This window comes from Panthera tigris, chromosome C2 (genome assembly GCF_018350195.1).
Source record: "Panthera tigris isolate Pti1 chromosome C2, P.tigris_Pti1_mat1.1, whole genome shotgun sequence".
NCBI classification, from domain to species: Eukaryota; Metazoa; Chordata; class Mammalia; order Carnivora; family Felidae; genus Panthera; species Panthera tigris.
In genome coordinates, this window is record NC_056668.1 from 6,383,271 (window position 1) to 6,405,103 (window position 21,833).

Here is a 21,833-nt window from a genome sequence, read left to right on the forward strand (position 1 = left end):
TTGGATCAGTTGTGATTAAGATCTCGTATCACTAATACCGTGTGGTATGATTCTGCATGGCAAAATAAAAACTTACTTGGCATTGAATAGGACTCGGAAGTCCAGTGATCTGGTTGTATGGTCCATGTAGACTTAACCACTTGCAGCGGATCTCTTTCAAGGTCCTGGAACCTTTGAGCCTCAGTTACCTCACTTGTACATTGGCGATCATACCTACCTCACAGGGTTGTTGTGAGGATTCGATGAGATCATGTACGTGGAACGCACTTTGTAAATTGTAAAGTGCTACGCTGATGTTAGTTGTTGTTGTTGTATCTGAGATGTCTTCATTTTTTTTCCCCTTCAGAAATAGTCTAATAAACCTCTAGGGCTTTTCTGTTAAAGTATATTAGTTGGTACAACTTTGAATAAACAGTTTATTACAATATACGTAAGTATTCTATAAAATCTTTCTTGGGGTTAACTTTCAAGATTTTATGTGTATCTAAAATTCGTTTTAAAGACTGCAGGCACACAGTTTGGAAGGGCTCTGCCTTTGCTGCTCTTCACAGAGGAAGACCTCCCGAAATGCCGGTGAATTATGGTTCCCCACCAAGTCTTGGTGAGTGAGCTTGCCTTTTCAGATGAGTGAAACAGTCTTTTTACTTTCTTGACCAGTTTTGTAACTGCTCTATTAAAATTTAAAAGGAAATACTGGTAGTAGTGTTTCAGTAGTGATGAGTACCAGTTTCCAAATTGGTTTTCCTGAAGTTATTCCTAAACGCAATAAAAATTAATGAAAGACAATCTTGTTGCAATAAGCCCGTAATAGTGATTATAGTAAAACAGAATTGGGGAGAAACTTGTGTCCTTAGGATTTCTGGAACATAGGTTCTGTGACCTCTAGAAATTGTTGTGGAGTTTTTCGTTTTTTTACGTATTGGCTCTTCCTTAACCATTTTCATTGTTTTTATTTCCTAGTGGAGATACATCGAGGAAAACAACTCACAGGGTGTTCCACTTTTAGCACAGCATTTCCAGGAACCATGTATCAGCACATCAAAATGCACAGAAGGATTCTCGGACATCTGTCTGCTGTTTACTGTGTAGCATTTGATAGGACAGGACATAGAATCTTTACAGTGAGTTAATGTTTTAAACTCAATTTGGTATCAATCTGGAGCACTTGCGTGTGGGCTAGAATCATCTAGGCAATCTTCTAAAACATGTAGGTTCTATGCTTCCTATTCTCAGGGATTTTGACTCCATGGGTCTGATGCGGGGCCCATGAATTTGCATTTTTATTAAGTAGCCCAAGTGACTCAGATGCAGGTAGCTAGGCCTTTAAGGTGTTGGTGAGACATTGATGTAGAGCTGTGGTTCATGGGCCTGATTGTCAAGGATCTTAAAAATATACACGCCTAATACTTCCCCCTCCAGCCTATTCTAGACCTGCTAATGATGTTTCTAGTATGTCTGATAACCAGAACAAACCAAAAAACTTCCATAAAAATCTAAATCTCTACAGGTGATTCATACTCACATCGATTACTCATTGATACAGAGAAATTGATTACTTGAACACTGCAAGATTATTTTACAATTATTATAAAACTATACATAAATATTTGTAATTTAATTTACCGTTTTAATATTTTAAGGGAAAATTATAAGGGGTCACAAATTTAAGTTTCCTTTTTCAGTTGCGAGATTCAGAGTAGAGACTCAAAAGTGGGCTGAGTTAGATGGGTGTTGGCTGGTGCTACAGATTTGAGACTCTGTTGTCTGGTTATTTAGAATGAGGGTGCTAGTCCCATTATTTTTTAGTTGTTTTTGGAATTTCCAGTCAGCCTGTGATCCGTATATCTGTCCTAACGTGTATCAAATTATTTAGCTTGATGTGAGCTAAACTGACATTTAACCATTGTTAAGTGAAATATGTGAGTGGTGAACTTTTGGTTGGACTCATTATTTGGCAGGGAATTTTGGGAAAATAGTATTTATAATGTGGTCTGGTCCACAGAAATGAAAACTTCACAGTATCTTTACGTAGATGTGATTTGAAGAAGAAAAGAACTATTGTTCCGTAAGTGTTCTGACTGTAAGATTCATAATTTATAGAGTATTCTACAGTTGGAAAGAGGAGTTATAGATACTTAATTTAAGTGACGTATAAATGGTATTTTTAAAACTGCTGTAAAGGACTTGCTGTGTTAACATTTATTTTGGGGTATGTTTTTTCTTAGGGTTCAGATGATTGTTTGGTGAAGATTTGGTCAACACACAATGGCCGCCTATTATCCACATTAAGAGGTCATTCTGCAGAAATTTCAGATATGGCGGTCAACTATGAGAATACGATGATCGCTGCAGGGAGCTGTGATAAGATCATCAGAGTGTGGTGCTTGAGAACTTGTGCCCCGGTCGCTGTGCTCCAAGGACACACGGGGTCAATCACATCTTTACAGGTAAACTAGGTTCAGTGTGCATATATGTATATGATCTCCTTTTCCTTTGAAACTCTTTCTCCTCAGAGGTGACAAATAGTAAGATGCTTAGCAATTGTGTGATCTGTTTTAGTAACCAAGAGAAATGTAATTAATCATACCTCCATGACTCTTGGAAGGGTGATGTAATGTCTAATGCAGTTAGAGCTTTACAGGAAGGCATGATGGATGACGTATTGCTTCTTTTAGGCTTACTATTGAACTGGGGGAGTGTCGCTTACAAGCCTGAGGCTACATTAATGATTTTTCTACTTTATTTTTTATTCTTTGAGAGAGAGTGTGTGAGTGGGGGAGAGGCACAAAAGTAGAGAGAGAAAGAATCTTAAGCAGGCTCCATGCTCATTGCAGAGCCCGATGTGGGGCTCGATCCCATGACCTTAGGATCGTGACCTGAGCTGAAATCAAGAGTTGGACGCTCAACCAACTGAGCCACCTGGGCACCCTGATTTTTCTCCTTTAAAACCTGTGGAGTTTGCTGAGTTGATTAAATTTGTTGAAGTATATTTAAACAATTTTTTCACTTTATTGTGGAAGCTAATTTTGCACATACACAAAGTAGACTCATATGAATCCCTAAGTGCCCATGGCTAGTTGTTCCCCAACCACTTCACTTTGTACCTAAAGCAGATCCTAGATTTCATATCATATCTTCTGTAAGTAGTTCAATATGTCTTTCTAAAAGATGAGGATTTGTTTTTAAAAAACACAACCAGGGGCGTCTGGGTGGCTCAGTCGGTTAAGCATCTGGCTTCAGCTCAGGTCATGATCTCGTGGTTCGTGAGTTCGAGCCCCGTGTTGGGCTCTGTGCTGACAGCTCAGAGCCTGGAGCCTGCTTCAGAGTCTGTGTCTCCCTCTCTCTCTCTCTGCTCCTCCTGCACTCATGCTTGCTTTCTCTCCCTCTCTCTCTCTCTGTCTCAAAAATAAATAAATGTTAGAAAAAAAAGCAACCAAAACATTATCATCATACTTCCTTTTTTCATGTTCAGATTTCCATTTGTCTCATAAATAGAGTTACTTTGAGCAACCGGACAAAACCTGTACCTTACAATCGGTTACTGTCGATAAAAAGAAGCTTAAAACAAATTGCATTCCCTTGCCCAACTTTTAAAACCCTTTACAGTAAGTGTCTCTGTTGAAAGAGTTGGGTTCCCACGGTTTGGCTGTTACTGCTTGTATCCTTGTAGAGTAGCTCAGTATGTCCCTGTATTTCCTGTAACTTGGATGTTGGATCCAGAGCAGTAATTCTGTTTAATGTAGGCCTGGATCACGTCGAGGCCTTGTTTCAAGCACAGATCGCTAGGCCTCACCGCCAGAGATCCTGACTGAAATGGTGGAGGTGGAGCCTGAGAATTGGCATTCCTAATAAGTTCCCAGGTTCTCCTCCTCCTCCTCCTCCTCCTCTCCTCCTCCTCCTCCTCCTCCCTCCTCCTCCTCCTCCTCCTCCTCCTCCTCCTCCCTCCTCCTCCTCCTCCCTCGTCCTCCCTCCTCCCTCCTCCTCCCTCCTCCCTCCTCCTCCCTCCTCCTCCTCCTCCCTCCTCCTCCTCCCTCCCTCCCTCCCTCCTCCTCCCTCCCTCCTCCTCCTCCTCCTCCTCCTCCTCCTCCTCCTCCTCCTCCTCCTCGGGCTACACTTTCAGGATCATTGATCCAAAGCCTTGATCACCTTGAGGTGTACGCTCTTCTAGGCGTGAAATGTCTGGGAGTCTCTCTGTAGTAGCCATCGACGATACTGCCTTAGCTCCATTAGTTCATTCGGAACTGAAAATGGTGCATTTGGATCATTATTTCGAAAATCACATTTTGCTAGGAGATAATGATTTGTGAGGCCTTTTAAGGTACATGGGTGCTTCTGATTTGAATTTGGATAAAACTGGGGGAGTGGTTCCGTTTTCAGGTATGAATTCACCCAGGCTCTGTGCTAAGTGGTCTCCAAAGAGATTTGGTGTGAAGTCTTGTGACAAGAGAGATTTTTTCCTAAACTCTTCTGGTCAGTTTTCTTGAAGGATAGAGACAAGAAACTTATTTTTGAATGAAGACAACCGTAATCGGGATAGTGTTATATTTTGAAAATTTAAGCGAGATTTTGGTGGACCTATTTATTTTAAGGCAAGGAGTGTAATTGTTTTCTGGAAGACTGTGTTTCACAGTTAATGTTTTGTTATTTCATATGAATTTATAAGCAGTATAGCAGCAAATGAGAAAACTTCTAGTACTCTGTGCTGGTGTCTGTCCTAAAACCATTATGGAGTCCCGCACTGTGAAAGTGGAGCTCTGGTCTTTCCTGAGGCCCATTCTTTGGTAATGGGGCCACGTGTGGTTATCACCTACTGAATATACCTGAGAAGTCTGGGTGGTAGTAAGCTTTTATACATCAGAGGTCATCTGTGCTTGCCAGTGGTTACCAAAGTTCACAGTCAAACAGGTACACAGTTTTAGTTATTAATCTTTTTCATGTTCTTTGCTCTGTTGTTACTGGCATATAGAAAACATTTTTAATTTTAGTAAAGGTTTTTTTCTTCCAATTTGTATTGAAAATGTATACAAGTCCTATCGTTTGCAGAAAAATGAGCACATAAGAAAATAAGCCTCCATGATCTTACCATCTAGAAGTAGTCACTGTCAGTATTTTGGTGTACACGCTTAAGGGTAGCATCATGTGTCGTTGGATATAACTTACATTCTCAAAAACATTAAGATTAGTAGAACCAGAGGTAGAACCTTTTGTCTGTCTGAAAGAACAGTAAATGAACATTCCGCAGGAGTGAAAAGACATAATGTATAGCTCGTTTGGATTAGCATTCTTTTACTTATTTACTTATTTTTATTAAAAAAAAAATTTTTTTTAACGTTTATTTATTACTGAAAGACAGAGTCAGAGTGTGAGCAGGGGAGGGGCAGAAGGAGAGGGAGACGCAGAATCCGAAGCAGGCTCCAGGCTCTGAGCTGTCAGCACAGAGCCTGACGCGGGGCTCGAAGTCACAAACCATGAGATCATGACCTGAGCTGAAGTTGGACACCTGACCAACTGAGCCACCCAGGCGCCCCTGTTTATTTTTATTTTAAAAATTATTTTATTTGGGAGCGAGAGTGTGTGAGCAGGAAAGCGTGGCAGAGGGAGAATGAGAGAATCTTAAGTGGGTTCCATGCCCGGCCCAAAGCAAGCCTCAGTCTCACAACCCTGGGATCATGACCTGAGCTGAAATGAAGAGTTGGATACTCAACAGAATGGGCCACCCAGGTGCCCGTGGCTTTCGTGAAGAAATACGTGAGGCACTAATAAGAGCTTAGAACGTCAAGATATGGTAGGTAAGGAAAGGGCAGACAGAGGAGCCTTGAGTTGTAAGGCATTTGCCGATTCCACTGGGGGTGCCTGAAAAGCCTAGTAGAGTATTTGACACACTGGCAAGATTGGAGAGGAAATATTTTGGAAATACCTACACAATTTATGTGTAGCTGCGTTTGCAACTAATTAGAATAGAAAAAAATTACAGCAGCTGGAAATTCCATGTGTACTCGGAATTCCTGAACAAGAGGACGAGAGAGAGTGGAGCAGAGCTGCACTTGAAGCGATAAGAGCTGCGAAGTTTGCAAAATGCGCTGAAGAAATAGAGCCACGGATTGAAGAAGCACTAAGGACCCTGAGCAGAAGAAACATACGGAAAACTGCAGCTAGTGAACGTGGCCAGAAAACTTGTGTTTGGTTTAATTAATTAATTAACTTAGTTTATTTTTTGAGGGAGAGAGAGAGCGCAAGCAGGGGAAGGGCGGAGAGAGAGGGAGAGAGACAGAATTCCAAGCAGGCTCTGCACTGTCTGTGCAGAACCCCGTGGGGCTCGAAGTCACGAACCATGTGATCATGACCTGAACTGAAACCAAGGGTCGTTCGCTTAACCAGCTGAGCCACCCAGGTGCCCTTTCATCACAATAAACCTTTTAAAGCTAAAGAGAAATCTTAAGGTAACCAAAAGGAAAAATAAGCAGTAAGGCTGATGATTAGCTTCTCAGTAGAACAGTGGGAGTCGATAGACCAAAAAAAAATGCTCTTTATTATTTTTTATTATTATTTTTTTTTATCTTAGGTAGAGAACACACCAGTGGCAGTGGGGGGAGAGAGGGAATCCCAGGCAGGCTCCGTGCTCAGCGCTGGAGCCTGATGCAGGGCTCGATCCCGTGACCCTGGGATCATGACCTGAGCTGAAACCAAGAGTTGGATGCTCAACCGACTGAGCTATTCTGGTGACCCCAAAGAAGTGCTCTATTTTTTTTTTTTTTTTTAATGTTTATTCATTTTTGAGAGAGCGTGAGCAGGGGGGTGCAGAGAGAGAGGGAGACACAGTGTGAAGCAGGCTCCGGGCTCTGAGCTGTCAGCACAGAGCCCAACGTGGGGCTCAAACACACAAACCGCAGGATCACGACCTGAGCCGAAATCAGATGCTTAACCGACTGAGCCATCCAGGTGCCTCGAGAAGTGATCTTTCTGAAGTGCTGTTGGGGTGCCAAGCTGGCTCTGTTGGTAGAGTGTGCAACTTGGTCTCGGGGTCGTGCGTTCAAGCCCCACATTGGGTGGAGAGCTTTAATGAAATAAAGACATAAAAATAATCTTATATTTGGGTTTATTTAAAATTAATAAAGTGGTAATTGACAGTGACTATCCATCAAGCGTTCTCAACCCATCAAATCTGTCACTGAAGCTCTCTAAACACAGTTTCAGAAGTCTCCCAGCAGTGGAACAGGGGATTTCTAAATAGTCTTCTTTAGGCTGAGAGGGAAATGTGATCCTAGGCTTGGAGATGCAAGGATGAATGAAGAGTCTAAAAAAAAAAAAAGTGCGGACAAATGGAAAAAAGCACCAACTATATACAACAGGTATATGGGTTTAAGGGTTTATGGGTTTAAAAATCTAGAAACAATTGGGGCGCCTGGGTGGCTCAGTCGGTTGGGCGTCCAACTTGAGCTCAGGTCATGATCTCAAAGTTCGTAGGTTCGAGCCCCGCATTGGGCTCTGTGCTGACAGCTCAGAGCCTGGAGCCTGCTTGGGATTCTGTCTCTCTCTCTCTGCCCTTCCCCCGCTTGTGCGCGCACTCTCGCGCGCTCTCTCTCTCTCTCTCTCTCTCTCAAAAATGAATAAACATTTAAAAAAAATTTAAAAATATAGGGACAGCCGAACTAGCAAATAATAGTAATAGGGCTTGTATGTCAGCAGGAGGTACCTGTAGTATTCTGACATCTTTGCGTCGAGAAGTGAAAAATACAAGTTTACATAAGACTTAATAAGATGAAGGTGGATTTAGTAATCTCTAAAATAGCAAAAGAAATGTAAGAGGGTGTATAACAAGCAATAGGGGGGAAATATGGAATAATAGTAATAAAAAAAGGGCAAGAAAGGAGGGCAAAAGAAAGTCGGGAAGTGCTGGAATGTTACCAGGCTGTCAGCAGACAGCAGTGTGTTCACGAGCACTTCACGTACAAGTGCATTAGGTGGTTCCAGTGAGAGACAGACTTCAGACATAACTAAGAAACAAAACCCCGCCTGCGCTATGAGGCTAAGGGGAGGCTGGAAGTAAAGGATGGGAAACTCTTATAAACATTAACTGTAAGAATGCTGATACAGTATGCTAATATTAGATAATAGGCTTTAAGGAAATTACTATTTTTAGAGGTAAACAGGGGCAATTTGTAATGATAAAAAACAGAAGATTGAGTTCTAAATTTAGTAACATGGAGTCAAAATACATAAAGCAAAAATAGAATTCATGGGGAAAAGTAGATCTCCATAATCATAGTGGGAGATTAAAACATCTCTGTCTCTCTCAGTAATTGAATGAAGAGTCTATACTCTTAAGAAACATAGAGGCGCCTGGGTGGCTCGGTTGGTTGAGTGTCCAACTTTGGCTCAGGTCATGATCTTGAGGTTGATGAGCTTGAGCCCCACCTCAGGCTCTGTGCTGACAGCCTGGAGCCTGCTTTGGATTCTGTGTCTCCCTCTCTCTCTGTCCCTCCCCTGCTCGTACTATGTTTCTCTCTCTCTCTCTCTCAAAAACAAATAAACATTTAAAAAATTATAAAAAAAGAAACACAGCTTTGAACAACATAAATAATGACTTGGATGCCACATCGAAACATTGTGTATAATATCAGCATCATTTCTTTACAACTGTAAGTGGGGTGTTTATTGTATAACTACTGTCCGCATTCTGACCCTTTAAGCAAGTTGTCAGCAAATTTGAAAATACTGAAATCATCCTAAGTATATATCCTCTGACAGTAGTGAAATTAAGCCTGAAATTATTAACAGCTAGAATTAATAGCAGAGTAATCCTCACATTAAGCAATATTCTTTTATTTCTTTTATTTTATTTAAAAATTTTTTTTAATGTTTATTTTTGAGAGAGAGAGAGACAGAGCATGAGTGGGGGAGGGGCAGAGAGAGAGAGGGAGACACAGAATCTGAAGCAGGACCCAGGCTCTGAGTTGTCAGCAGAGAGCCTGATGTGGGGCTCGAACCCACAAACCGTGAGATCATGACCTGAGCCAAAGTCAGATGTTTACCCGACTCACCCACCCAGGTGCCCCAAGCAATATACTTTTAAATAACCCATGTGTCAAAGGAGAAACCACAATAAGAATTTGGGAATACTTAACTAATTATTAATGAAAATATTAGGTTCTTATCTATCATGGAATGTAGAATTTGATAGCCAGCCACCAAGATGGTGCTTGGTGATTTTTGCCTCCCTGGACTCATGCCCCTCGATAAGTCCCCATGTCGAATAGTGTGGACATGTCTTTTTTCTTTTTTTTAAGTTTATTTATTTTGAGAGAGACTGGAAGAGTGTGAGCAGGGGAGGGGCAGAGAGAGAAGGGGAGAGAGAGACTCCCAAGCAGGCTCTGCACTCAGCACAGAGCCTGACGTGAGGCTCGAGCTCACAACCATGAGATCATGACCTGAGCTGAAATCAAGGGTTGGATGCTTAACCGACTGAGCCACCCAGGCGCCCTGGGTTGACCTTACTCTCTTGACTCACTTATCTTGAGGGAGGTCAGCTGTCGTTTGGATAGGATACTCACAACCTTAAGGACAGGTCTTCATGGCAAACACCTGAAGTCTCCTGCCAGAGGCAAGGGAGTCTGCCCTTTCGGAAGCTGGTCGGACATCTCCTGCAGCCTCGTGAGACCCTGAGCTGGAACCACCTAGCTAAGCTTCTCTGAATTCTTGACCCTTAAGAGACTGGGAGATAATATATATTGATTTTGGTAGCTACGTTTTGGGGTAATTTGTTACATGGCATTGGATTACTAATACACAGCTGAAGCTGTGCAGAAAGGGAAATTTATAACTCTCAATGCATATATTTTAAAAAGGTGAAATTCAGTGATCCACTGTATTTCTCAGGAAGTTAGAAAAATAACAGGAAACCATAGAGGATGAGTTAGGGAGATAAGTACAGAAATTAAGGATAGAAAACATAAGCATAACAGGATCAGCAAAGCCAAAAGTTCTTTGAAAGACTGAAAATGTTGGTATAAGATTGAGGAAGGAAGAAAAAAAATGTCACAAGTAACCATTATCAGCTTTAAGGGGGCATCTCTATAGACTCTTCAGACATTAAAAAGAGGATATCTTAAATGACCATATGAGAAATTTGAAAATAAAGATGCAACAGGTAAATACTCAGGAAAACACTTAGGAAGACTGGCACAGAGAAGAAGAAAATCTGAATAGACCTGTAACTATAAATGCATTGACTCTACAGTGAAATTTCCTTATTTTCCTGTTAGTATTTCTGTTAAAAAAAAAAGTTTAACCTGAATCTCATGAGGAAGTAATCAAATTCAAATTAAGAAACAGTCTGTGAAGTAAATCCATATCCTTCAAACATTTAGTTTCAACAAAGGCTAAGTCAATAAGTAAATAAAGTTACAAGGAAACTAAGAAAATAGTACAAGTATAAATGTGATATGTGAGCCTTGATTTGGATCCTGGCTCTAGGAGTCAAGAAAATCTATAAAGCAGATTTGAGAAATGAGGAGAAATTTCAGTATGAATTCTATATTACATAACAGTATTATATTGATAGTAAATTTCTTGAGTGTTGACACATTTGTTGCATTTAAGGATTAGAGATTCAATATTCTTAGGAGACTCATGCTGAGGATCTTGGGCTGTAGTGTCATGATTCAGGTTCACATGGTTCATGTCTATCCACTTACAACAAGAGACAAGTATGGCACCATATTACATGTATGCTATACCAAGAGAATCCACTGAAAATGCTTTGACAGGTTACAATTTGTCTTACAAAATGATAGCTCTGGGACCAGATAGTGGTAATGGCTGCACTGCATGTGAAAGTAGTAAGTGCTGCTGAGTTACACATTTTAAAATGGCTCAAATGGTGAGTTTTATGTTGTGCAAATTCCCCCTTTCCATAAATCTGTCTAAAATGCACATGTAATAAACACACAGGAAAGATTTGCATTTTTGGCAGTATTTTAATAAGGGTCACTAGCTACCTTTGACGAATGCATTCTTTAAAAGTAACATAGGGGCGCCTGGGTGGCTCAGTCGGTTAAGTGTCCGACTTCGGCTCAGGTCATGAATTAGCGGTTTGTGAGTTCGAGTCCCGTGTCGGGCTCTGTGCTGACAGCTCAGAGCCGGGGGGGCCTGCTTCAGATTCTGTGTCTCCCTCTCTCTCTGCCCCTCCCCACCTCCCCCCTACTCACTCACTCACTCACTCTCTCTCCTTCAAAAATAAACATTAAAAAAAAATAAAAAATAAAAGGAACACAGAGGCCCAGCATACATTAAACTTTGCCACCAGACAAGTTGTAGAAGCTGTGTTCCAGGCATATGTTATATACTGAATACTCAGAATTTGTAGATTTGGGGGCTCCTCGGTGGCTCAGTTGGTTAAGTGTCAGATTCTTGATTTTTGGCTTGGGTCATGATCTCGTGGTTCGTGAGTTCGAGCCCTGCCTTGGGCTCTGCGATGACAGTGCAGAGCCTGCTTGGGATTCTCTCTCTCTCTGCCTTTCTCTCTGCCCTTCCCCCTGCTCGCTCGCTCTCCTCTCTCTCTCTCTCTCAAAATAAATAATAGACTTTATTAAAAAAAAATGTGTAGATTTCAGGAAACCGATTTTGACTTTGGAAGTAGCTACGCGAGATTGTAGTACAGAGTCATAAAGCTGCCAGGGACTTTGAGAAATCATACTTCTTATGTTTCCTTTATGCATAAGGATTTTCCTTGGAAAAATGAGACTCTTACTTTCAATATCCAGAGGTACATATTATGGTCATTGATGAGTAGCTTTGAGGATGATTAATGAAACATGGCTGTCAGTATATTGTATTTGAGGAATGTTGCTCTTACAAAAGGGAAAGCTTGAAAGGTTAAAAATATGCCTGTTGGGCATTAAAAAAAATCTCGTAAAAAGAAAACTCCAAAGCTGAGAGGACTCGCTGGTGAATTCTGTTAAAACTTACAGAATTGTTGAGAGCTTAGTAAACCGGATAAATACAGAACCTATGTCCTAAAACCAAAACTTGGCTATAAACCATCAATAACTAATTAGCAAATATAACAGAAGAACATAAATCACAATAGCAACAAAAGCCTTCATACACATAGGAGTAAACTTTACCAGGAAATTAGAAAACTCTTCATGAAGAGAGGTCTTAAAAAATAACGACAGCCTTGGCATTGGGTGGCGAGGGAATAGTCTGTTTTAGTGAAAATGTCTAGTATAGTATACTCCTGAATCAGAAGATTCAGTGCTGTAAAGATGTCATATCTCTCCAGATCATGGTATAAGGTTAGTGTGTTTATATTTGAGATCCCAGTTGCTTTGTTTTAATGGAATTTAGCGTGCCATCAAGTTCATTTAGGAGAGAAGATAAGCGCAAATAGCCCCCGCCTCCAACCTAACCCAAACAAACCTGGCAACTTTTGCCATGCTAGGTATTTAAAAATATTTTTGAAGTGTTACAGAGAGGACGGTATTGTGTCAAGCTAGGGACAGAGTTGTCAGTGAGATGAACTAGACAGCAACACCACTTGTGTACCTAAGACTTTGATTTAGTTAGAACATAGGAGACTTCAGGTGCAGTTACTTTTCTGTAGACATTCGGGTTTGGAATTCTTAAAATACCCTATGCAAAGTTACAAATTTTACTGTGACGTTTTAATTTTAATTATAAGAATATTCAGCTGTTAATATACCTTTAGTTATTACTTTTATATTTATTTATTTACTTACTTATTTTAAAGTTTATTTATTTTTGACAGAGAGAGAGGCAGAGAATGAGCAGGGGAGAAGTAGAGAGAGATGGAGACACAGACTCCGAAGCAGGCTCCAGGCTCTGAGTTGTCAGCACAGAGCCTGACGCGGGGCTCGAACTCACAGACCGCGAGATCATGACCTGAGCTGAAGTCGGGTGTTCGACCAACTGAGCCACCCAGGCGCCCCTAGTTATTACTTTTAATGAGATATTCCCCAAAATTCAGTTTTAGTCTGCCTTCTGGAACATACCTGCTTAGATGTAAATGATCACTTTCAACATTTTAAAAAACCCTTCCTTTTCTATACTTGAAGAGAAGGAACTTGGAAAAAGCTTCTTTGAAGAAGTCTTAGATTCAAATCCTACCTCCCTTATAAAGTGTATAATCTTGGGAAAAATCATAAAACATAATAAACCGTATCTCTCTGGGATGTTATAATGATGAATAATTATGTGAATAACCTAGAAAAATTGCTTCTCAACTCTTCTTTCCTGTTAATGTCTGTACTTTGTTTGCTAAGCTCCTTTGTGTTGAATGCCTGGTGAGTCAGCAGGTGTGTTTCCTTCTGCATGGCTCTCCTCCCCGACCCTGGGGGGAAGGAAGGGACTACTTCCTTGCAGTGAAGGTTCTTGGATTTAACTGGGTTGATTCTTGGTGGTTTGTCTTATCTGTTTCCTTTCAGTAAATACTGTACACTGTTGTCTGATAAATTTTTGCATTTTACTTGAGAACAGCATTTACCTCTTGCTCTTACTGGGTCCAGATTCTCTACCATTTAACCCATTTCCCCACCACTTCCACAAATGAACACAGTAGTCCTATAGATATTTCCGTTGCTGTCATATACCATAGTCCCTCTCACTTTTGTACTTTGGTTCATATTCTTTTGCCTGGTGTGTTTTTCTTGTTTTCTTCGTACCTTCCTTTCCATCTTTTAAGCCTTATTGGATGTCTCTGGTCCAAATTGATCTTACGTTATCTAGCTTGTTTGTGTAGCACAGTTGAATGCCCAGTTCTGAAGTTAACAGTATAATTGTTGTGTTTCCTTAGAATACTTTCATAGTTTTGTTTTTTAAATATTTGGATAATTGATCCACTTGGCATTTATCCTGGTCTATAGTCTGAAGAATAGCTTCCAGATTGCTCTACGATTGGTAAATCATTTATGCTTTGATCCATCATTTCCCCAACTGTTTTGAGACAACCCTTTATCTTAACTCTTCCATTAAGGGCCATTTTGGAGTTGATAATTTCTTTTTCCATTGGTCATTCTGACCCTGTACCTACCATGCCCCATAGTTTTAATTATTGAGGCTTTGTGATAAGCTTTCATATTGGTAGGACCAACTCTTCACGCTCTTCACTTTCTCTTTGCAAAAGTTTTTCTCTTTATTCTTGTTTGTTAGTTTTGACAGTAATCTTTTATTGAGATTGCATGACATTTACAAATGAGAGATAGACCTTATTTTTGTAGGTTATGATTTTTCACTCTACTGTCACCTGTATTTTGCAATGGTTATGTTTTACTTAAATTTGTGAGTTGAAATTAACTTTGAAAAACCATTAAACTATGACTTTAGTAGGCACTTAGGAAACTGAATTGTATGTGTTGTTCTTTTTCAGTTTAGCCCAATGGCCAAAGGCTCCCAAAGATACATGGTCTCTACTGGTGCTGATGGGACAGTTTGTTTCTGGCAGTGGGATTTAGAATCCCTGAAATTCAGGTAGGTGGCTCTAATAGTGTAATAAGTTTTCTTTTCAACTTTTTTTTTTAACGTTTATTCATTTTTGAGAGAGAGAGAGTGCACGTGTGTGCGCAAGTGCGGGGGAGAGAAACACACACACACACACACACACACACACACACACACACTCCGAAGCAGGCTCCGAGCCATCAGCACAGAGCCTGATGCGGGGCTCGAACCCACGAATTGTGAGATCAGGACCTGAGCTGAAGTCGGACGCTCAACAGACTGAGCCACCCAGGCGCCCCAAGTTTTCTTTTTCTAATGTTACAGTTTAGTCTAATGAGATGAAGTCTGATTATAAAGTGAAGTTGTGTATTGTGGTTGCCTTTTTACTTTTTACTATTTACAGCATTAGTGCCTTATTGACTGTTTACTGTTTGCAATGTACTGTTTGGATGGTTGGATAGATAAAAGAATCAAGTTCTTCTTAGAGGGCACATTCTATGGGGGAAAAAAGTGAGATCATATGCGAAACATCTTGAAAAATGTTAGAAGTGTATAATTGGACGTGTAGTCAGAAATTTAGGCAGGATTACTTAAGAGTCAGAAGACCTGGGTTGTAGATCTGTGCTGTCCAGGACAGTACCCGCCAGCCGCATATGACTGGTGAGCACTTCATGTGTGTCTGGTGCAATCGAGGAGCTGAATTATTAATTTCAGTTTAAAACCTGATACTTGATTCAGGTATTATAAAACCTTTAAGCATATTTCAAACAACTTGAGTATGTGAATTAAGGTTTTATGAAATCTGAATACAGATCCGGTGTCTTTGGTGAAGAGATACAGTATGTGTGCCGTATGTTCTGGAAGATTTCAGAGATGTGATATGAAAAGAATCTAAAGTTCTCATTAATGTTTTTATTAATATCGATGTGATATTTTGGATATATTGGGTTAAATGAAAGAAAACTAATCTTTTTACATTTAACGTGGCTCCGATAAAAATGCAGAGTTACACCTGGGGCTTGCACTGTTTCTGCCGAGTGGCGCTGTCCCCTGGTGGTTGTGTTCCCCGTCCTACAGCCTTGATGGCGGGTTCACTTGCATTCTGGGTTTTAGTCCCCTCAGCTACAAGACCGGGGCTGGTAGGTCTGCTCTTGCTGTGCGGTAGCGTTCTTGTGAACATAGGGATTGAACAGTCTTCCAGAACCCATCCAGCTGTAATATTATATGCAGAGATACTTGACATACTGTGAGGTGCTTCATAAATAAGGTCATACTATTTAAATGTGCTAGATTCAAACCAGTATTCTGAACCCTGTTAATGTGTTAAACTAATGAGTTCTAAAACGACATCTTCTTCTTTTCAAGTCCACGTCCCTTGAAGTTCACGGAGAAGCCTAGACCAGGTGTTCAGATGCTTTGTTCTTCTTTTAGTGTTGGTAAGATAACTTTAGTCATTCTTTTTTTCTTAGTTTTATTTTAGCCTTTATTGAATGGCCACAGTATTGCTTAGAGCCTTTCTCAGATGGATAGTAGATGACTTAGGTTTAATCTATGATGTTTATTTAATTAACTTTTTTCTTGTCTTTCACTGTCCCATTCTGCCACTCTCTGATTTTTTTTTTTTTTTTTTTTAACGTTTATTGATTTTTGAGACAGAGAGAGACAGAGCATGAATGGGGGAGGGTCAGAGAGAGGGAGACACAGAATCTGAAACAGGCTCCAGGCTCTGAGCTGTCAGCACAGAGCCCGACGCGGGGCTCGAACTCACGGTCTGTGAGATCGTGACCTGAGCCAAAGTCGGCCGCTTAATCGACCGAGCCACCCAGGTGCCCCTGCCACTCTCTGATTTTTAATGGCCATCAGAGTCTGTGATAGACGAGCTGGCAGAAGGAGGCTTAAGGCATCCATGTGTCCGTGGTGAGATACACCAAAACTGATTCTCTTTAACAGGCTGCACTGTGTACTTTGATAGTTTGAATTTGTTTTCCACACATCCTGGTTAAATCATTTCCGCATTTTCTTTTCGTACACAGTGAACTTGGGTAGTAGTTTTTCTTTTTAGGCGACGTCAAAGACTTCCCCCAATGAGTCTGGAAACTTGAATGAGTGAACTTGTATTCTGAAGCGAGGTGTGGGTATGTGAGGTTCTTTCGAAAGCAGAGCCCCTTTTGTCAGTCATCTTTAGACTAGTAGCACATAGGGTCATTGCCCAGAGTTTGTAAGGCAGTGGGAGATAGTGAATATTTCCGGGTTGAATTACTTTTTAAATTAAAGTCCCATCTGATTTATGTGTTTTTTGTTTTGTTTTGTTTTGTTTTGTTTTGTTTTCAACACCACCAAACAGTTCTGTATCTAGCACCAGCTGGGTGTCCTACAGTTCGTTCAGTACCGTTCTGACACTATCTACCTAAAGAATAGTGTGAGATCCCACGGGTGAAGAGCTCAGTCCTACAAGACTCCCCCTGTCCCAGATCATGTTGTCACCTGTGCTCAGACTCATGGGCTAAAGATCGGAGGTTCCCACAACACCCTCCTTGGGTCTGATTATTCTGCTAGAACAGCTCACAGAACCCTAACATTTTACTTACTAGATTTCCAGCTTATTATAACAGGATATAATTCAGGAACAGCCAAATGGAAGAGACACAGAGGATAAAGTGTGTGGGATGGGGCACTCTCTGGGCATGCCACATGTCCCCAAATCTTCACGTGTTCACCAACCTGGAAGCTTTCTGAACTCTTTCCTTTTGGGTTTTTATGGAGGCTCTATTACATAGGTACAGTTGATTAAATCATTTGTGATTGATTCAACTCCCTCTCCCCCCCACTTCTCGGAGGTCAGGGGAGCCCTCTGATCACACGGTTGGTACTTCTGGCAGTCAGCACCCCCATTAACGTGAACTTTGTTAATGTGAGCTCTGGTGTGGTTGAAATGGGTTTGTTACGAATATCAAGATGCTTTTATCAGTGCTGTCACTTAGGAAATTCCAAGGGTTTTAGGAGCTCTGTGCCAGAAATAGGGATGAAGACCCAGTATGTATTTTTTATTATAAATTGCAACATCGCTCTGCATTATATTAATTTTAAAGTCTTTATGTAATGAGTTATAAAATGGATCTATTGAGATAAACATAGTTTTGGAATAAGAGATTTTGCTTAATTTGATACACAGATTTGGTTTGTTTGGATATTTGTTACAAACCCAAGTTTTTTAACCTTGATGTTTTTATTGCAGGTGGTATGTTTTTAGCCACAGGTAGTACTGATCATGTAATCAGAATGTATTTTTTGGGTTTTGAAGCACCTGAAAAAATCGCGGAACTTGAAAGCCACACGGTAAGTGCTCATGTTAGAAAATTCTGTGGATTAATTGTTAATATTCCTTTTTAAAAAAATTTTTTTAACGTGTATTTATTTTTGAGACAGAGAGAGCATGAACGGGGGAGGGTCAGAGAGAGAGGGAGACACAGAATCTGAAACAGGCTCCAGGTTCTGAGCTGTCAGCACAGAGCCTGACGCGGGGCTTGAACCCACGAACTGCGAGATCGTGACGTGAGCTGAAGTCGGACGCTTAGCCGACTGAGCCACCCAGGCGCCACAATCGTTAATATTCCTGTTGGTACATGGTCAAATATTGCTAACGAAATTGTTCTTGATTTTAATTTTAGATATAGGAGGGATTGCATGTATAAAGGTGAAGGATATTACTGACAAGTATGTGACAGTGCTAATATTTTGTGGTGGTGATTTCAGCTTTAAGTGACAGTTTGGGTGGGGTTAGTTTCAAGGGGACTACTCCTCTTAATCACACTAATTAAATCAGAATGCTCTTTTATTAATGTATAGTAAGATAGGTAGCTCTCAGGATTCTAGAATACTGGTCAGTGGTCAGGTTATCTTTTTTTCCTGTAGGAAGTTCTGTGAAGTTATTTGATAAACAGATCCAGATTACTTTAAAGGGAAAAACATTTTGAACCTAAATAATCATCAAAGTGAATAGGACTTGTTTTCAGCTGTTAAAACCTTTATGTTTTGATCACTTTCCACGTGTGAATTTTTACACAGATGTAATTCATTGTAAATACAGTTTTAAATTTAGAATGAAGTCTTCTTTTTTTAATAGTCTCGTTAGATTCACGTTAGGTTTTTGCACCTAAATGTAAGATACGTGTTTGAGTGATGAAGCTAAGCGGCACAGATTCTCCTTCTTGTGCTAAACCAGATGTGTTTCTAGCTCTAAAATGGAGGGTTTTTTTTTTTTTTGCTTTGTTTACAAATGAGAGGGTTGATCACTTTTCTGTTTGTTTTGTGCCCCCCTCCCCCCCTTTAGGATAAAGTTGATAGCATCCAATTTTGTAACAATGGTGATCGGTGAGTAAGGGTTTTTGTGTTTGTGAGTGGGTTTTTAGGCAAACATACTGTGCTGCATAGTAGTGCAGCTAATACATTGCCTTGCAAATTGCAGGTACTTAGTAGTAATTGTATGAATTGAATGAAATGTGTCTGTGGGGGCGCGGGGAGGGACACATTAAGTGCAAGTGTTTAGAATTGTAGCTTCTACCAGCTCCTATGACCAAAAGTAGCTTTCCTTAACTCACTATTGGCTAAATGTTTGATTTGCAGGAAAATTAGATGTAAAGATAATAAAATTCCTGATGCTTGAGTAGTTAAAAAAAATCTCTTCTAATCAACCACTGTGATGTGTCATGTGACCGAATTGTCACTTAAATTATATACTCTCTTATGGTCCCAAGTGTCTTTCAGGTGCCTTTCCTAAACTGCAGTTTTTAATACTTTCTCTTGTTAAAAGATTGACGTATTTTTACATAGTGGCCAACGTGAATTAGCTTGAGTGTAAAGATGCTAAAATGGAGCTTTTGCTCTTACTGATTTTCCCACACACACACCTTTAATTCTTCCTAGTTATTTTTCCTTGTCCAGGTACTTCTTGCACATTGTCTCCTCAAAACTCCCATCTATTTGACAAGCTATTGAATGAGTTTGAGATGTGCATTAACTCCATAGGGCCAGGCAAATTACAGCAAACCAATTTTTCCCATTCAGATAAGCTCTGAATCCCTGTCTTTGAGAGAACACCTCTGCATTTACTTGCAGTCAGAATAGCTACATTAAAAGTGTTCTGGCTTGTGATTTTATCTGTAGTTCTTAGTGGCATGTTTGTGAGCATAAGATCTTTTTCTGAATATTTTAAGGTTCTTAAGTGGTAGCAGAGACGGAACAGCACGGATTTGGAGATTCGAGCAGTTGGAATGGAGAAGCATTTTACTGGATATGGCGACCAGAGTCTCAGGGTAAGTGGAAGCAGGTGCATTGTAATTACTTGGTCCTTCTCTCCCTGGTGGTTGACTGCTGTGTTCAGGGGATTGGAGCCACTTCCTGTTAGCAAGAGCAGTGATCTAAATGAATGGCTACTTCCTGCATATCTGATAGATACATAAGATATGTAAATCTCATTTTTCCCAAAGAATTGATCCTTACATTTGTGTTTCTAGTACACTGCCTGCTGTAGGGTAGCCATGTCAAAGGTTTTATCGGTTTTTCTGAGACATGTTTCACATTTAGTCCTTTGGAAATCCTCATGTCTGCTTTATTTTTAGGAATTGTAGGGGAAATTAACTCATTCTCTGCTGTGTCTCAAACAGTTCTAATTTGGTTTCAAAATAAATGAGATATTAACATTTTTGTGAAATGATCTGTGGTAGGGAATGGAAGCAAGATGTACTGGAAATCTGATAATCCTTGTTCACAAACAAATCACACCATTACCATGATTGAAAAATGATCCGTCTGGATACTCAAAAGCACCTTAGTGTGGGAGTGAATACTGTTAGTCCTTGATTGGTTGAAATAGTGAAGGTTATTTCACTATTAAGAGGATAATTTGAAATCACACTCACCTATGAAAAATTATTTTATTAAGCAAAATACGAACATCGGTGTAAGAACTTCAATACAGAAAGTTTTACTGAGACAGAAAACTGCTCAGTTTTCTTGTTGCCTTGGAGAGCACTTTGCCTGAAATCCCCCCCATGGTGGGAATTGTCTTTTCTCATTTAAAGTTTTACCTCTTTCCAGTCTTGAAAAACAGAGTTTTCTGTATGTAAGAATTAATGGGTATATTCGTTTTAGTGTTCTAATCTTGGGTGATCAACTTGGTGAAGGACAAAATGTCTGTTGGTTCAAAGCTATTAACAGGTGAATGCCTTTTAGTTTAAAGTGAAGCATGGATGGGGAGCCTGGGTGGCTCGGTTGAGCGTCCCATTCTTGGTTTCTGCTCAGGTCCTGATCTCATGGTTCATGGGATCAAGCTTGGCATCAGGCTCTGTGCTGACAGCGCAGAGCCTGCTTGGGATTCTCTCTTTTCCTCTCTCTCTGCCTCCCCCCCCCCCCCCTTAAAATAAATAAATAAACTTAAAAAATAAAGTGAAGCATGGAGTCTTTGCCTTTACTCCATTTTGCCTCTTATGTTACACTTTTCCCTAACCAATCTAGTTAGGATTATTCTCTTGTCTGTGTTCCATTGTGCTTATATAGACAGATACTATGGGATACTTCTTCCATATTCTTATGGTGGTTTTCTTTAATTACAATGTATGTTTGTGGCACAAGAACAGACACTCAGATCATTGGAACAGAATAGAGAACCCAGAAATGGACCCACAAAGGTATGGCCAACTAAGCTTTGACAAAGTAGGAAACAATATCCAATGGAATAAAGACAGCCTCTTCAGCAAGTGGTGCTGGGAAAACTGGATAACAACATGCAGAACAGTGAACCTGGACCACTTTCTTACACCATACACAAAAAGAAACTCAAAATGGATGAAAGGCCCAACTGTAAGACAGGAAGCCATCAGAATCCTTGAGGAGAAAGCAGGTAAAAACCTCTTTGACCTCGGCTGCAGCAACTTCTTACTCGTCTCCAGAGGCAAGGGAAACAAAAGCAAAAATGCACTGCTGGGATCATCAAAGTAAAAAGCTTCTGCACAGCAAAGGAAACAGTCAGCAAAACTAAAAGGCAACCGACAGAATGGGAGAAGATATTTGCAAGTGCCATATAAGATAAAGGGCTAGTATCTAAAATTTATAAAGAACTTCTCCAACTCAACACCCAAAAGACAAATAATCCAGTGAAGAAATGGGCAGACGACACGAATAGACACTTCTCCAAAGAAGACGACATCCAGATGGCCATCCGACATATGAAAAAATGGTCAGCATCACTCATCATCAGGGAAATACAAATCAAAACCACAATGAGATACCACTTTATACCTGTCAGAATGGCTAACATGAACAACTCAGGCACAACAGATGTTGGCGAGGATGTGGAGAAAGAGGATCTCTTTTGCACT

At 40.3% G+C, this 21,833-nt stretch overlaps 1 protein-coding gene across 1 annotated transcript in view; it reads left to right on the top strand.

Annotated features, from left to right (window-relative positions):
* The window catches only part of BRWD1 (bromodomain and WD repeat domain containing 1), a 121,418-nt gene that overhangs the window by 25,001 nt on the left and 74,584 nt on the right, over positions 1-21,833 (top strand). Inside the window, exons 6-13 of the mRNA XM_042956480.1 lie at positions 503-601; positions 961-1,121; positions 2,226-2,447; positions 14,387-14,487; positions 15,823-15,893; positions 17,693-17,793; positions 18,788-18,828; positions 19,671-19,769. Of these exons, the coding sequence (XP_042812414.1) occupies positions 503-601; positions 961-1,121; positions 2,226-2,447; positions 14,387-14,487; positions 15,823-15,893; positions 17,693-17,793; positions 18,788-18,828; positions 19,671-19,769 (895 nt within the window). The remainder of the gene's footprint in view (positions 1-502; positions 602-960; positions 1,122-2,225; positions 2,448-14,386; positions 14,488-15,822; positions 15,894-17,692; positions 17,794-18,787; positions 18,829-19,670; positions 19,770-21,833) is intronic.